This window comes from Mauremys mutica, unplaced genomic scaffold, assembly GCF_020497125.1.
Source record: "Mauremys mutica isolate MM-2020 ecotype Southern unplaced genomic scaffold, ASM2049712v1 Super-Scaffold_100463, whole genome shotgun sequence".
NCBI lineage: Eukaryota > Metazoa > Chordata > Testudines > Geoemydidae > Mauremys > Mauremys mutica.
This window is the reverse complement of record NW_025423344.1, coordinates 328,166-343,798: the sequence shown is the minus strand read 5'-3', so window position 1 is coordinate 343,798 and position 15,633 is coordinate 328,166. Positions and strand designations below refer to the sequence as shown.

Genomic DNA, 15,633 nt, shown 5'->3' with positions numbered 1-15,633 from the left:
GCCCCTTTATAGGGCGCCGTAGTGGCGCTACTCCAGGGGGCACCAGGGCTGACTCTACGGACGCTGCTAGGGGAAAATTTTCCGCCTGGTGTGCACGCGGCACGTGCACACCTACTTTGAATGGACACGAACAACACATCTCAAAGAACAACAGTTACTAAAAGGTGGGTAACCTTTTTTTCCCTCTGTCTGGGAGGCTTCATTCCTTGAACCTTCAGGATTCTTGTTTCCATGTCACCATTCATCCCTCACACAAGCAATTCCTGTGCTTTGTGTAGGCAAGGACCACTTTCCCATAAAAAGGTTCTGCACCACCAAATTTATCAAGAACCTATTCAACCTGTTCTCTCCTATCCAGGAACTAACACCAGCACGAGACCTCACTCGAGTTATCAACGCTTCGAGGAAACCTCCATTCGAACCTGTGGGGAGTTGTTCCCTCCTTCATATGGCCATTAAGACCTTATTCCTCATAACCATTACTATGCCCAGGAGTGTAAGAGCTTGGAACCTTGATGGTGGACCCACCGAATACAGTGTTCTCCCAAAATAAGGTGACTCAGTCCCTAATTTTTGCTGAATTGCAAGTTAAGCAGGAGTTTAATCTCCCAGTATTTACCCCGAGCCTCACTCTTACAGAGAAGTGAACCACCATACACTTGATGTTTAAGGAGCTCTTGGCTTTTACCATGACAGGAGTAGGGCTGTTTGGGTTTCCCCTTGACTTTTCATCTCTGTTGCAGAAGGAATGAAAGGGGACATCTGATCTGCACCCAGGGGCTGTCCAAATGAGTTGAAGGTTGCACCATCACGTTCTACGAAGTTTCATTGTTAATCTGCCCTCCTCCCCTGAGAGTTACTGCTCATTCCACCAGGACTCACTCTAGCCCCACTCTAGCCCAGTTCAGACATTTGCAGGGCAGCCACCTGGTCTTTGTCCCCCATGTTTTACCAGCATTACACTCTTTCCTGCCTCTCTCCAGGACTGACATGGCCTTTGATGTTGTCCTGTGATCCATACAGAATCCACTTCCCCAGCACCCTGTTCCATGATGGGGGAGTCTGCTGACATGGAGCACCCATAGGGACATTACTCAGATAATCTCTCTGCTTTGTTTACCTTGTATAGTAACTGGAGTTCTTCCAGACGTATGTCCCCAAGGGTATGCCACTACCCAACATCCTTCCCCTCTGCCTCGGAGCCTGTCTTGAAACATTGGTGGTTGAGAAGAAACTGCACTGGCATTGGGTGTGCCCTCCCTATATATTCTTGAATCAAGGCACAGGGGTGTTCAGGGTCCAGATGTGGATCCATAGACACTGCTGACTGAAAACTCCTATCAAGAGAGCAAGGGCATGTGCATATCCTGATGTGGAGCACACATTGCGGGGAGGGGGCACCCTTCGAAGAACTCCAGTTACTGTAAAAGGTAAATAATCTCTCTGCTCCTTTTTTGTTTAGTTATAATCCCTGTACACTCTAAAACCATCTAATTTCTCAATTAACAGTGAAGGATCATTTAAAGATCCCCCTAAACAAAAGTCTCTCAGCACATTAACAAGAAACAGCTGGCAGAGCCAATACATATGTGAAATCATACAGGCTGTTCAAGATACAAATGAATTTGTGTTAAGCGCTACACTGAATGCTGCAAATATACTCAGAAAGCTCTTCCTCCTCCACATCTTTGAATTGTTGGCCCTTGATAGTAGTCCGTCTCTCTTCCTCTAGAGATAGCCGTGCGGAAGATAGGCATTTCCACGTGCATCAGCCTTGCATGTACTAACAAGACAGGAAGCTGTAGGTGGTCCTTTGGGTTTTGTAACTTTGTTCCTACAATTGTCTGTTTTTTCTGAAAATATTGCTCCCTCGTCTAAACTTTCAGAGAAATCCTGAGACATAAATTCAGGTTTTATTAAGCCCAAATGTATTAACCTGACTTTGTTTCTCAGATTTCCAGAAATGGTGATTTGAAGGACTGAATTAGTTAAATTGTCCTATTGGCAGTAAAACTATATTGTTACTAGTAAAAAGTCTTTTCTTAAAAATTTGACACAGACTGAGCAGTGAGGCTGCACCCAACTGTGACATAGTGTGCCCCAGAAACACCCCAGGGCCCTACCCTATGTGCCAGGTGCAGTAGGGCAGGCAGGATCCAAGGGGGGAGGGGCTTAGTGTGGGGGAATCAAGGTGTGGGTTGGGAGGGTTCTGTGTGGGGCAATCTGGGTGCGGGAGGCTTAGTGGGGGATCTGGGTGTGGGGTGGGAGAGATCTCGATGCACAGGGACTTGTTGGACAGTTCTGGGTGCAGTGTTAATGGAACTCTGCAGGATGGTCCCGGTGAAGATGGTTGGGGCTCAGTGTGAGGTGTGGGTGGGTGCTCAGTGTGAGGATCCAGTGGAGTCAGGATCCAGGTGCAGCTGGTTGGGGCTTGGTAGGGTGGGTTGTTGGGGTGATCCAGGTGCAGGGGGAGTGGGGCTAGTCAGGAAGATTCTGGGTATAAGGGGATCTGGATGCACGGGGAGCAGCTCCCTGTGCAGCGATTCCTCTCTCTGCAGCTGAGGAGCGATGGCTATAGGAAGTATGGGGGACGAGACGGGGAGGGAGAGGAGGGAGTTGGCAGAGCTTCCGACAGCTGGGGGAGAAATCTGGGGATGGGTCTAACATGACCCCAGATGCCATGCAGGGGAAGAGGAAGTTCCATCCTCCAAAGCCCAGCCGGGACTAGCAGCTGAGCCCAGCTCAGGATAGGAACCACCAGCCAGGTCAGATAATACATTTTGCTTTTAAATTTTATTGTGTAAATTCTGAGAATGCTTAAACTTCCAAATATTGTCTAACTCAGGTTGGATGGGCAATGGCCTGAAGGTTTAATGTCTTCAAATAATATTCTGCATTTCAACCGTCCATTGACTTACAATTATGCTGGGACTTACGTCTGTAAGGTGACCAATTCCCTTGGACAAACAAGTGATCAAAAGACGATCTACATTTTAGGTGAGTTGTTGTTTCTCCCTTCACTTCCTAAGCATGCTTAGTTTAAAATACTGTGTCAGAAATTGGATTAGGTGTCTAGTTGAATGTGTTTTTTAGCCATGTTCTATAACAGATTACCTAAAACTCAGTCTTTGATTAAAGATAATATAATACTGGGAAATCTAATAGGTTGGATATTAGAAAAAAACTTTTTCACTAGGAGGGTGGTGAAGCACTGGAATGGGTTACCTAGGGAGGCGGTGGAATCTCCTTCCTTAGAGGTTTTTAAGGTCAGGCTTGACAAAGCCCTGGCTGGGATGATTTAGTTGGGGATTGGTCCTGCTTTGAGCAGGGGGTTGGACTAGATACCTCCTGAGGTCCCTTCCAACCCTGAGAGTCTATGAAATAAACCACTACCCTACTAGTACTGCCACTGTTTCTAGGGGCTAATACCGTTGTTCAATCATGCATGCCGTCTGTCCGTCGTCGTACTTAACAGGACCACAGTAGTGTCTGAGATGATACATTAGCCCTAAGAGAAAGTGTTTCCCTCCCTCTTCGGTGAAGACAGCATTATTGGCAACATCCATGCTACCTAATTTGTGATCCGTTGACAAATGGAAGAGATTTTAGCTGGGAAGGAGTTAAATAAAATGGCAGAGTTGGGGGCAGGGGGAAGAAATGTTATACAACCCAAGCTTAAAACACTGTCCTGCGGGAGTCTGGTTTTATTCCTTTATCCTCAGCTGAGCCGGTCAGAATAACAGTGATGCCTCTCACAGCTCATACACTCGTATGGAGCAAGCGTAAAGCTAATTACAAGGGGCAGAAATGGTTAGCGCACCTTGCTCCACCCAGGGCCAGCGCAACCCATTTGGCAACCTAGGCAGTCGCCTAGGGCGCTATCATTTGGGGGGCGGCGGCTGGATGTTCGGCCGCCGCGGTCGTTGGCGGTATTTTGGGGGCAGGACTTTCCGCCGCCTAGGGTGCCAAAAAGGCTGTCAGCGCTCCTGGCTCCACCTGCCTCTTCCCGTCTGTGTGGTACTCTCTTGTGGGTGGGGTATTGCTGCTGGCAAACTTTTTGTTAGTATTTAAATCAGGAAAGCACTTATTCCAGGGTTTCCGATGGTAAAGAATCTCAGGAGCAGACAGAAGTGCCATGTTATCATAGTACACGTTCCTTTGAGTCTAGCAGCATATTGAAAGAGTACCGTGGCCTAATGAAGATCATATGTAGTAGCATCAGTAGTAGAGCTGAGACCCAACATTATTATATTACCACAATGATGGGGGTAAACGAAATGGAATTGCTTAATTTTACCAATAGGTGCAAATGTTTCAATGAATGGGTGGTAGCAGAATTCAGAACATGAACTATACATTCGTTTTATTCTTTCTCTGTTCTTGAGGGAAAATCTTTATGGTAAGGTCTGAATCCGTTCTTATCTCAGTAGCTACTGTGCTGGTGGCACTACAGATTCAGCCTGTAGACCACTGAGAGTGAATAGTGAAGTAACTGCCTCTTCGGCTAACAGAGCAGAAAAAGTATCATTCTTGGAGGCTGTGAATGGAGAATTAAATTGAGCAAGATGGCACCAGACAATCTACATATAAAACATTGAAGTCACACCCTCTGTATGCCAAGTACATACTTGAGCAGGCTTCACTACTTCATAGCAGAGTGCCACGGGCTGTATACCTCAGAGCACATAGACTATAATCGAATGGGAGGGGAAGGTGAGTGACGTTGAACTCAGTACAGCTTAATCTGGCTTGGGGAGAATTTAGACAATACTGTCAAAGGTGGAATTTCAATATTTGAACCAAATTGGTATAAACATCATGCAAAATATTAGTGTTAAACCCTTTCAAAATAACATTTGAAGAAGCTCGTAAGTATGTATATGCAGTTCTGTGACCTAAAAATAAATATATCAATATCTTCCTATGATAAATCCCCTGTAAATTGTTCTGTGATGCTCTGCTTTTTGCCTTCGTTGAACTGTTATGTTACTGAAGACAGCCAATGCTTAATTGGAAAGGTTGATTAAGAAGCTTTGGAAAAACTGTACAAAACCTATGTAAGGGTTTGAAAGCTTCCTGGGTATTTAAAATCAAATAAACCATTTAAAACAGAGGTGGTTATTTGTTAAAATAGTAGTTCAAAAGTATTTTAGTCCTGCAGCATTGATGACAAGAACACCTAACATATGAGAACTATAATCCTTAAACCTGTTCAGTTGCATGTTAACTAGTGCAGAAGAAATCAGCTGGAAGTAGACATAATTTTTAAAAAGAAATGTAATTTACTGTTACAGATTACAATACATAGAATCTGAACATTTAAATATATTTGATCTTGAAAATGGTTTTTAATGAACAGCTTGCCTCTATCATTTAGACCAGGGGTCGGCAACCTTTCAGAAGCGGTGTGCCGAATCTTCGTTTATTCACTCTAATTTAAGCTTTCATGTTTTCAGAAGGTCTCTTTCTATAAGTCTATAATATATAACTGAACTGTTGTATGTAAAGTAAATAAGGTTTTTAAAATGTTTAAGAAGCTTCATTTAAAATTAAAGTAAAATGCAGAGCCCCCCGGACTGGTGGCCAGGACCCGGGCAGTGTGAGTGCCACTGAAAATCAGCTCACGTGCCACCTTCGGCACCCGTGGCTGCAGTCTTTGTAAAGTGAAATAACTACCAAATTCTAAAATTACTTTGCTCCTCTTTTTCTATTTCAAAGATAACAAGGGTTCTTAGATGTCCAAATTATTTTTTTCCACTAAAAATCAGTATTAACTATTTGTATCTTAAACTATTTCAGTTATCTTAACATGCCTGTTCAAAGCTTCCAACTGATTATCAAAAAACTTTTAAAATCTCAACAGTGCATACCAGTCTGGAAGAATGGTCAGAAAAACTTGTCAGCCAGTCATTAATCTGTAGGTAAACAGCCATAATGATGGAGAAATTTGCAAGATTGTTGAGTTATGCAGAGAGTACAAAAGGAATTGCTTGGGTGCTAATGTATGATTGCAAATATACATTCCAAGGAAAATTAAGGTAGACACAATTGTCAATAGACGTATTCAACATCTATAGACTAAGAATTTCATTCAAACATAAACTTGATAAACAAGAAAAGTAAAATCAAAATTGAACATCAAGTTAATCTGTTTCTGTGCAGTTTCCTAAAGTAGTAAGAGAAAAAGGATTTAGAACTGAGCTTAAAGTTGGTGAGGAATATTACCTGATCACATATCTAGCACTAAAATGCCGTAATGCAGGCCTGCACAACTCGTAAAGTGGTGAGGGCTGAAAAGAGCTGAGGGCCGAACCCCCCCCCCCCAGCACCGCCAACCCCTCCTGCCTCCTCCAGCTCTGTCCAGCCCCTCCGAAACACAACCCTCCCAGCACCACCTGCCCTGCAAAAACAACTCCCCCAGCACCGCCCAGCCCCCACGAAACAACTCCTCCCAAGCGCCGCCCACCCCACAGAACCAAACACTCCTTCCCCAGCGCCGCCCTGCTGAAACAGCAGTATTGAACCTTGGTAATATGTTATAGGGGGCCCCTAAGGTAGTATAATTAAAGTAAAAGAAAAATGTCTTTTTTTGCTAGAAGCAGAATAAGATCTTCCCCCACTTTGTAATCAGTTGCCCTGTTGAATGAATGAGGTGTGACTGTGGAAGGCAGCACCTCCAGACAGCTGCAACCCTTGGAGAGGGGCTGGGAGCCAGACCAGATCAGTAGAACAGGGCAGCCACTAACTCCTCGCTCACCTCCTCAGCCCTCCTCCCCCACCGCGGGCTCACCTGCCCCGCCCCCGCCACTGCTCGTCCACTCGCTTCCTCAGCCCTTCTCCCTCACCACCAGCTCACGTGCTCCCCCACCAATGCCCACCCGCTCGCCTCCTCAGACCCCCACTCCCTCGGCTCACCTGCCCCCCCGCTCGCCTTCTCAGCCCCCCTATCCCTCCCAGGTCACATACGCACCCCCCGCCACTGATGAGCTGCCAAAATCTTAACAACTGGTTCCCTCCTCACCCCACAAGGGGATCATGCCACTCCCCCGCCCCCAGGACCTCCTGCCCCATCCAACCCCTTCCTTGTCCCCTGACTGCCCCCCACCACCACATACAACCCCTCCTCTCATTCCTGATGGCCTCCCTGGGACCCCTGCCCCATCCAACCACCTCTTCTCTCTGTCCCCTGACTGTCCCTGGAACCCCTGCCCCTGACTGCCCCCCACCACCCCATCCACCCTCCCCTCCCTCCTGATGGCCCCCCCGGGACCCTGGCCCCCATTCAACCCCCCTGTTCTCTGCCCTCTGACCGCTCCGACTCCTATCCACACCCCAACCCCAACCACCACCCTGAACTCCCCTGCCCCCATCTAACCACCACCCCGCCCCCTCACCGCACTGCCTGGAGGTGGCTGGTGGCACTTCAGCTGCGCCACTCAGCTGGAGCTGGGCCATGCCACTGCCGCACAGCGCCTGGAACACCGGGTCAGGCCAAGCTCGCTGCTGCCCCCGCTTCCCGCGAATCAGCTGTTCGTGCGGGAAGCCAGGGAGGGTAGAGACGCAAGCGGCAGCTGGTCCGAGTAACTACAGGGTTGTTAGTTTGACATCTGTAATATGCAAGGTCTTTGAAAAATTTTTGAAGAAGAAAGTAGTTAAGGACATTGAGGTCAATGGCAATTAAGACAAAATACCACATGGTTTTACAAAAGGTAGCTCGTGCCAAACCAACCTGATCTCCTTCTTTGAGAAAGTAACAGATTTTTTTAGACCGAAGAAACACAGTGGATCCAGTTTACCTTGATTTCAGTAAGGCATTTGATACGGTTCCACATGGGGAATTATTAGCTAAATTGGAAAAGATGGGGATCAATATGAAAATTGAAAGGTGAATAAGGAACTGGTTAAAGGGGAGACTACAACGGGTCATACTGAAAGGTGAACTGTCAGGCTGGAAAGAGGTTACTAGTGGAGTTCCTCAGGGATCGGTTTGGGGACCAATCTTATTTATTCTTTTTATTATGACCTTGGAACAAAAAGTGGGAATGTGCTAATAAAGTTAGTGAATGACACAAATTGGGAGGTATTGCCAATACAGAGAAGGCCTGGGATATCATACAGGAAGATCTCAATGACCTTGTAAACTGGAGTAACAGTAATAGGATGAAATTTAACAGTGAAAAGTGTAAGGTCATGCATTTAGGGATTAATAACAAGAATTTTAGTTATAAGCTGGGGACTCATCAATTGGAAGTAACAGTGGACAAGAAGGACCTCGGGGTATTGCTTGATCACAGGATGACTATGCGCCATCAGTGTGATATGGCTGTGAAAAAAGCTAATGCGGTCTTGGGATGCATGAGGTGAGGTATTTCCAGTAGAGATAAGGAGGTGTTAGTACCATTATACAAGGCACTGGTGAGACCTCATCTGGAATACTGTGTGCAGTTCTGGTCTGCCATGTTTAAGAAGGATGAATTCAAACTGGAACAGTCTACTACGATGATGCGAGGAATAGAAAACCTGTCTTATGAAAGGAGGCTTTTTTAGCCTAACCAAAAGAAGGCTGAGGGGAGATATGATTTTTCTCTATAATATAAATATATCAAAGGGATAAATACCAGGGAGGGAGAGGAATTATTTAAGCTCAGTATCAATGTGGACACAAGAACTAATGGATATAAACTGGCCATCAGGAAATTTAGACTTGAAATTAGACGAAGGTTTCAAACCATCAGAGGCGTGAAGTTCTGAACCGCCTTCCAAGGGCAGTGCGGGAGGGGGTGTCTCAAAAGACACATCTGACTTCAAGACTAAGGTTGATAAGTTTATGGAGGGGATGGTGGGATAGCCTAATTTTTGCAATTAATTGATGGTTGACTATTAGCAGTAGGTATGCTCAATGGCCTGTGATGGGACATTAGATGAGGTGGGATCTGAGTTACTGCAGAGAATTCTTTCATGGGTGTCTGGCTGGTGAGTCTTTCCCATATGCTCAGGGTTTAGCTGATCACCATATTTGGGATTAGGAAGGAATTTTCCTCCAGGGCAGATTGACAGAGGCCCGGGGGGTGGGGTGGGCTTTCACCTTCCTCTGCAGTGTGGGGCATGGGTCACTTTCTGGAGGATTCTCTGTGCCTTGAGGTCTTTAAACCATGATTTGAGGACTTCAGTAGCTCAGACATAGGTTAGGGGTTTTTTACAGGAGTGGGTGGGTGTGATTCTGTGGCCTGCGTTGTGAAGGAGGTCAGCCTAGATGATCTTAAAGTCTATGACTCTGACACAAAGCATCAAATCCCTAGGAAGCTGTGTTAGATTCCAAGTTGGTGATGACATGTCTATTGCAGTTAAGGAGTCCTGACACTTCCAATTCTTATTGCCAAAGGAATTGTGAGCAGTAGAAGTGGTCTTGGCTATGATGGTTGTGAGGGCTCTTAGGGTAGGTCTATACTTACCGCACGGGTCGACGCGGAGAGTTCGACTTCTCGGAGTTCGAACTATCGCGTCTAATCAAGACACGATAGTTCGAACTCCCCACGCGCTCCGGTCGACTCTGGAACTCCACCACCACGAATGGCGGTGGCGGAGTCGACCTTGGAGCCGCGGACTTCGATCCCGCGGCATCTGGACGGGTGAGTAGTTCGAACTAGGGTACTTCGATAGCGTAGCTGAACTTGCGCACCCTAGTTCGACCCCCCCCCCTTAGTGTAGACCAGGCCTTACAGTGCTGGCACAACCCCAAGATAACAATGCTATTACTAAAAACTCTCTCTCGTGTGGGACATGCATACCAAGAGCAGAACCTGTGGACAAAATACCTAGGAGAATTTGTTACTATCAGTTAGGTAACCATACTACTTCACTGATATTAACATCAGCGTGGATCCCATGAGCTGTTCTTCACCCATTTCTTCAATCTTCAGCTACCACGGGCCTCGCATTATAAGGGACCTGATGGAGGGTCACCGCCATTCCACTCCCTATACCCTTGCAAAGGAGTATGAGGAGGGACGGGGCACATGTGCAGCCCTCATGGACAGTGTTAATTAAAAAAAAAAAGTCATGTACAGTGGGATCTGCACTGACATCCTCTTAAAACCCCAACAAAAAGCAACCCCCCCACTTATTGCAGGATAAGTTAAGTTACTTGTAGTTCAGAAACCTTTCTACCCAAGCTAAATTCTTCCAACAGATCCTGGGAAATGGCTGTCCCATCATTTTGTTCCAGTCTTTAGCAATACATTCTTAGGCCAGCGGCTCTCAACCAGGGGTATGTGCACCACTGGAGGTGTGGAGAGCTCTTCCAGGGGGTACATCAACTCATCCAGAGATTTGCCTAGTTTTACAACAGGCTACATAAAGCACACTTAGCAAAGTCAGTACAGACCAGGGCCGCCCAAGGGGTGGGGGCAAGTGGGGCAATTTGCCCTGGGCCTGGTAGGGTCCCCCATGATAGTTTTTTGGGGGCCCTGGAGCGGGGGCCTTCACTTGCTCTGGGGGCCCTGGAAAACTCTTGCAGGCCGGGACCCCAGAGTGGAAGTTTCTTTGGCAGCAATTCGGTGGCAGGGGGTCCTTCCGCCCCAGGACCCGTAACCAAAGTGCCAGGGCTTTGGGTGGCCCTGGTACAGACTAAAATTTCATACAGGCAGGGACTTGTTTATCCTGCTCTATATACTTTACCCTGAAATGCAAGTACAATATTTATATTCCAAGTTGATTATTTTATAACTGTATGGTAAAACTGGAAAAGCAAGCTGTTACTCAGTAAGTGTGCTGTGGCACTTGCAATTTTATGTCTCATTTTTGTAGGCAATTGGTTTTGCAGTTAAGGGAAACTTGAGGTACACAAGACAAATCAGACCCTTGAAAGGAGTACAGTAGTTTGGAGAGGTTGAGATCCACTGTCTTCAGCCAAATTTGTCACAATGGACTAATTATTTTGTGTGCCTCAATTTTCAGGTGCCCAATAGGAAACACTGTTTCACTGCAACCTTGGGTAGTTGGGGGAGGAAGGAGCGGGGGGGGGGGAAATGGGGTTGTTCTTTTATTTCAGAAAAAGTTAAATTTACAAGGACATTTAAGACAGTTCAATTTTAGAAAATACTAGAAAAGCTTTAATAGCTGTTGCTTGTTAAGAGTATGAATTGTCAGGTTTCCAAACTAAGTGGCTCCTAGATAAAAGTCGGTACAAAATACAAATATTCTGGATTATATTTTCTTGAGACTTGAACACACACAAATGAAAACTGAGGCAATAGTCCCATTTTAATTGACACTTTAAGATAGCCTCATCTTGCAGTCTTTTTAGACATTCTGGTTGTGGAATATAACAAAGAAACTTGTCTACAGTATTACATATTCAAATTAATCTTACTAGTTCAGGTTTTCAACTAACCCTATCTTATAGATGCCTTAACACTATGTAAATCAATTAGCAAAAAATCTGCAGTTGACACTGGTTTTACTTCATGGCAATTGGAAAATGCTTTCCAAGAAGCAAGCATTGCTTACGTGTGACCACAAATGGAAGAGTTTAAAGGATGAAACTTCAGAAGACAATTCTCTCTGGTCAGGAGAGCTAAGGTAGGATTATAGCACTATCTTTTATTTCTTAAATACTTGAGTTTGCCCCCATTACCTGGTTCTGATGCCATCTGAAGTGTTGTAGATATGAATCTAACCTTTATTTCTTTAATAGAACCAACAGTTGTGTCAGCCTTGATTTGGGAAAAAAGAATTGATTTCAGTCTTTGCCCTTAAATCGAAGGATGATGATGATCCTGGTAAATTAGGATTGTTAAAAGCTCTATCCTTTTTCCACTATGGGACAAAATAAAGGTTTTTTTTCACTTCAGGTTGAACTTCTGGATCACTAAAATCATAATCTGAATTCCTTTTGTTCATTACTTTAATGCATTTTCTCTCCTTTCTTATCTTAAAGTCACGTAATTTATATATAGATGTGTTAACAAATCACCATGGACCTGAGTGGTCCACAGTTTGTTGCGTTCAAAAGATTTTTTTTACAAAACTAGCAGTAAATACATTGAACAGAACTTGGCAACACAAGTAAATTACTACAAGACACAATCCATGAAATGCAGATGAAGAAATCAATTGCAGTAAGTATTGTGTGTATTAATAACTGTATTTATAACTGATTCTACACAATTGTTAGTATTACTTATTTTTTTTTTAAATTGAACAACAGTGCTCAATAAGAGCCTGTAAATATTGCATTTGTCAGAGGCACTGAACTTTTTGGATCTTCTAGTTTTGTTTTGTTCAGTTACTACCATTTCAGGTTGAGTAGCTTAAACGCTACTTGGACCATTCTCATGAGTTTCACTGTTGGCGTTTAGTAACAAACAGTGTTAAGAACGAGTTAAAGATAGCTTGATACTTTGGTATCTATTGTGTAAGCAGGTTTTTTTTTAATATTCTCTCTCAAATGTAAACTGAAGTCATGAGTCAAACGTTCAGTTTTAAAAACTTTTGGATGAATTAAGTTAAGCTTGCTGCTGGTGATAACCTGCTAATTTGTACTTAAGAAATCCTACTCAATATATTGTTTGTGATTTTGCAGTTTAAGAGATCATGAAGTCACTTCATTTTAAACCACTTGCAGATATTAGACAGTCTTATATGATTTCAGGCAGTTTTTACATATAGAAGCGTGTACATTGCCAGTTGACTTAGAAAATCAAAAGAAAAAAGGTCTCATCGTACAACCCCAGCAGCAGATTTTAAGTGATGTTTCAGTGCATACCCTTGAGAGCAAGATAAAATTCAGAACGTGTGCCATTAAGAAGGAGACAGGGAACTTAGAATTTAAAAAAATGCTTAAAAACAAGTTAAACCAATCAACATTCTGGAAATGTACTAGTTATTACGTACTGCAGAAAACTATTTTTAGTGACTTCAGCTGGTTTCTGTAGAATATTCTTTTTTCAAACAGTTTAAAATATAAACTTGAATTGTTACACTACTGACGACATTCTCTTAAAAGGAAATTCATAACCAAAGAACTGCACAACATAATTTAACTTTGAGTTCCTTCACCATTTCCCACTTAAGCTCTTGAGGTTCTATTAACACAGTCAACGTTTTGGGGAGAATAATTAAAATCAATAACTTACTTTCTGCTAACTTAGCACACAATGCATTTTTTTCATTCTTTACGAGTTTGCTTCAATGCACTGAACAATTTCAAAATTGAATAAAACTTTAAGTAAAAAGTGAAGATACTGTTTGTCCTTCGCCAGTATTATTCTTACCTTTGGCTGAGGAATTGGTTAGTGGTTGGTTTTATTTTGGTTTTGGTGTTTTGCAGTAGATAACATCCTCCATGGATGAGATAAAACTGGTTGGAAATAGTCAACTATAAAATCTACATAAACTGAAAGGAACTTCTCCATTCTTTCAGGAGAATTAATGGTTATTTTTAAAATTTGACAGCGATTGCTTTTGTGCTACAAAAGCAGTTCCCCACTCTGTTTATTGTATACCCCAAAATGAATACACAGAAGCCAATTCAGAATTAGTAGAAAAAAACCTATCATCTGTATTGCAAAAGTACTTTATAATTGCTCAAACTTCTTAGAAATGTAAGAATGAAAAACTATTGTCTGTTAGTAGAGAACATCATATTCATCAACTTGGCTTTCTTATAAACCCTCTACTTATTTAGCTTGTATTGACATTCTTTGCCTTTTCTGTGTCTTGTCTACCCCATTCCTCTTTCCATTAGATCCTCCTACTGCTACTACACGACCACCCATGCTTCCAGGGCATCCTTCAACTGATGGCATCAGAGCTTTAGCAACAAAACCAGAACTAATGCATTTTCCAACATCAACCTTGTCTTCCTTCATTGCTGGCAATCAGGGTACCATCATCGCTAGTGCAGTGGGTGGAGCTCTCCTTATGATACTTGTAAGTGTTTTGGTTGGAGTTATCTGCTATAGGAGAAGATGGACAGTCTGTGGTTACTACTTTGCTAGGAACTACATTCCACCATCAGATATGCAAAAAGAGTCCCAAATAGATGTTCTCCATTCAGATGATGTGGACTCTCATCCTGACAGTATAAAAAAAGAAATAAAACATCCAGTGAACAGTCCAACATCAAAAGATTTAGAAGATCATCTGGAAGACAATCCAGAATGGGACAATTTAGTCAATACTAACAGATCACAAGAAGGGTATGAAAGACCAATGGAAGACGGAACACTGGGAAGGAAGGACATGGGTGGTGAATGTTACAATGACAATGAAGATGACAATCCAGAATGGAACAATTTAGTCAGTTTTAAGAGATCCCAAGAACAGTATGAAAGACCAATGGATTATTATGAAGGAGGAACACTAGGAAGGGGGTACATGGGTGGTGAATGTTACGATGACAATGGAGAAGACTTTATGTTACATGTAGATGGCTCAGTAATATCCCGGAGGGAGCGGTATGTGTAGTAACCACTGATACAGTTCCATTCATTAGTTGATCACTTTCAGGTTGCTCATATTTTTACTTGAGGAAAAACAAGCTTTTTGAAGTTGATTTTCAAGCTTTTGATATTATAAAAATTTGGGTTAAATGTATCTGAGCTGCTTTATGATTTTTCAATGCTGTACTACTGTCTTTGAAAATATTGGAATTTTGATGCATAATGCTTTATTCGTCTACTGCACACGTAAGAACCAAGTGCTAAATTAAAGTTACCATACAACAATGTTAGAGTTAAAAAGCAGCTGTCTTGGCTTTGCGATTTAAAAACAGTTTATCTGAGACTATGCTCAAGTATAATCTGTGTTAAGCACGTGCTTTATTATATATTTGTGTGTATACACACACACTTACTTTAGAGAAAAAATGAGTGAATTAGTCTCAAAACTGAAGTTAATCTGAGGTAAATTCAATTCTTAAAAGTATTTTTTACGATAAAAAAGAACTTGGATTTGCTTAAATCTGTTTTTTTTCCAAAGGTATATTTTACTTTTCTACACACAAATGAATACCTCTTTGTTTTAATGAGCCTTCCTGCAATGCACAGTTGGTGATAACTTTTTAAAAAGAAAACATGTTGCATTGAAAAAGTTAGAATTCTCAATGAAGGCATTTTAGAGGCATAACAATGAATATATGGAAGGTTTTGTCTTGTAGCTGATTTTTGAGAACTATTTGTTACACTACAGTTCATTTCCAATAAGTATGATTACAGTCCATGTATAGAATTAGTCAGCTGTAATCCTGCACTTCACATGAGATCAAAACCGGATTCTTGAACTTAAGAGAATTTTCAACTAGAAATAAGATGATGCCAGGAAAGTTTTCACTGGGATTGGGAAATACAAGGTTAGGTCTCATTTCAGATACAAATTCTAAGCGTATGGGGGAAACAAATGGAGTGAATGTAGCTAAGATATAGAAGTTTAAGATTTTAGCAGAATTCAGCGTAACATGGTTGCAGAACATAAAAGGTAAAAGGGCACATTTTATGATGCTCTGTGATTACATCATTGCTTTTAAGAGTTGAGCATACTTGAAAAAAGCATATTTATGAAAGGGGTTAACGTAAAAAAAGTGCTGTTTAAAATAAAGCAAGTAGGGAAATAACTATTGCTATTTGATGCTGT

The 15,633-nt window shown here is 42.7% G+C and overlaps 1 protein-coding gene across 1 annotated transcript in view; it reads left to right on the top strand.

The window, feature by feature from the left end:
- LOC123361310 (nectin-3-like) overlaps positions 1-15,431 on the top strand; it is a 29,143-nt gene extending 13,712 nt beyond the window's left edge. Inside the window, exons 2-3 of the mRNA XM_045001367.1 lie at positions 2,846-2,997; positions 13,748-15,431. Coding sequence (XP_044857302.1) covers positions 2,874-2,997; positions 13,748-14,469 — 846 coding nt within the window. The 5' untranslated portion in view covers positions 2,846-2,873 and the 3' untranslated portion in view covers positions 14,470-15,431. The remainder of the gene's footprint in view (positions 1-2,845; positions 2,998-13,747) is intronic.
- Positions 15,432-15,633: the final 202 nt, after the last annotated feature.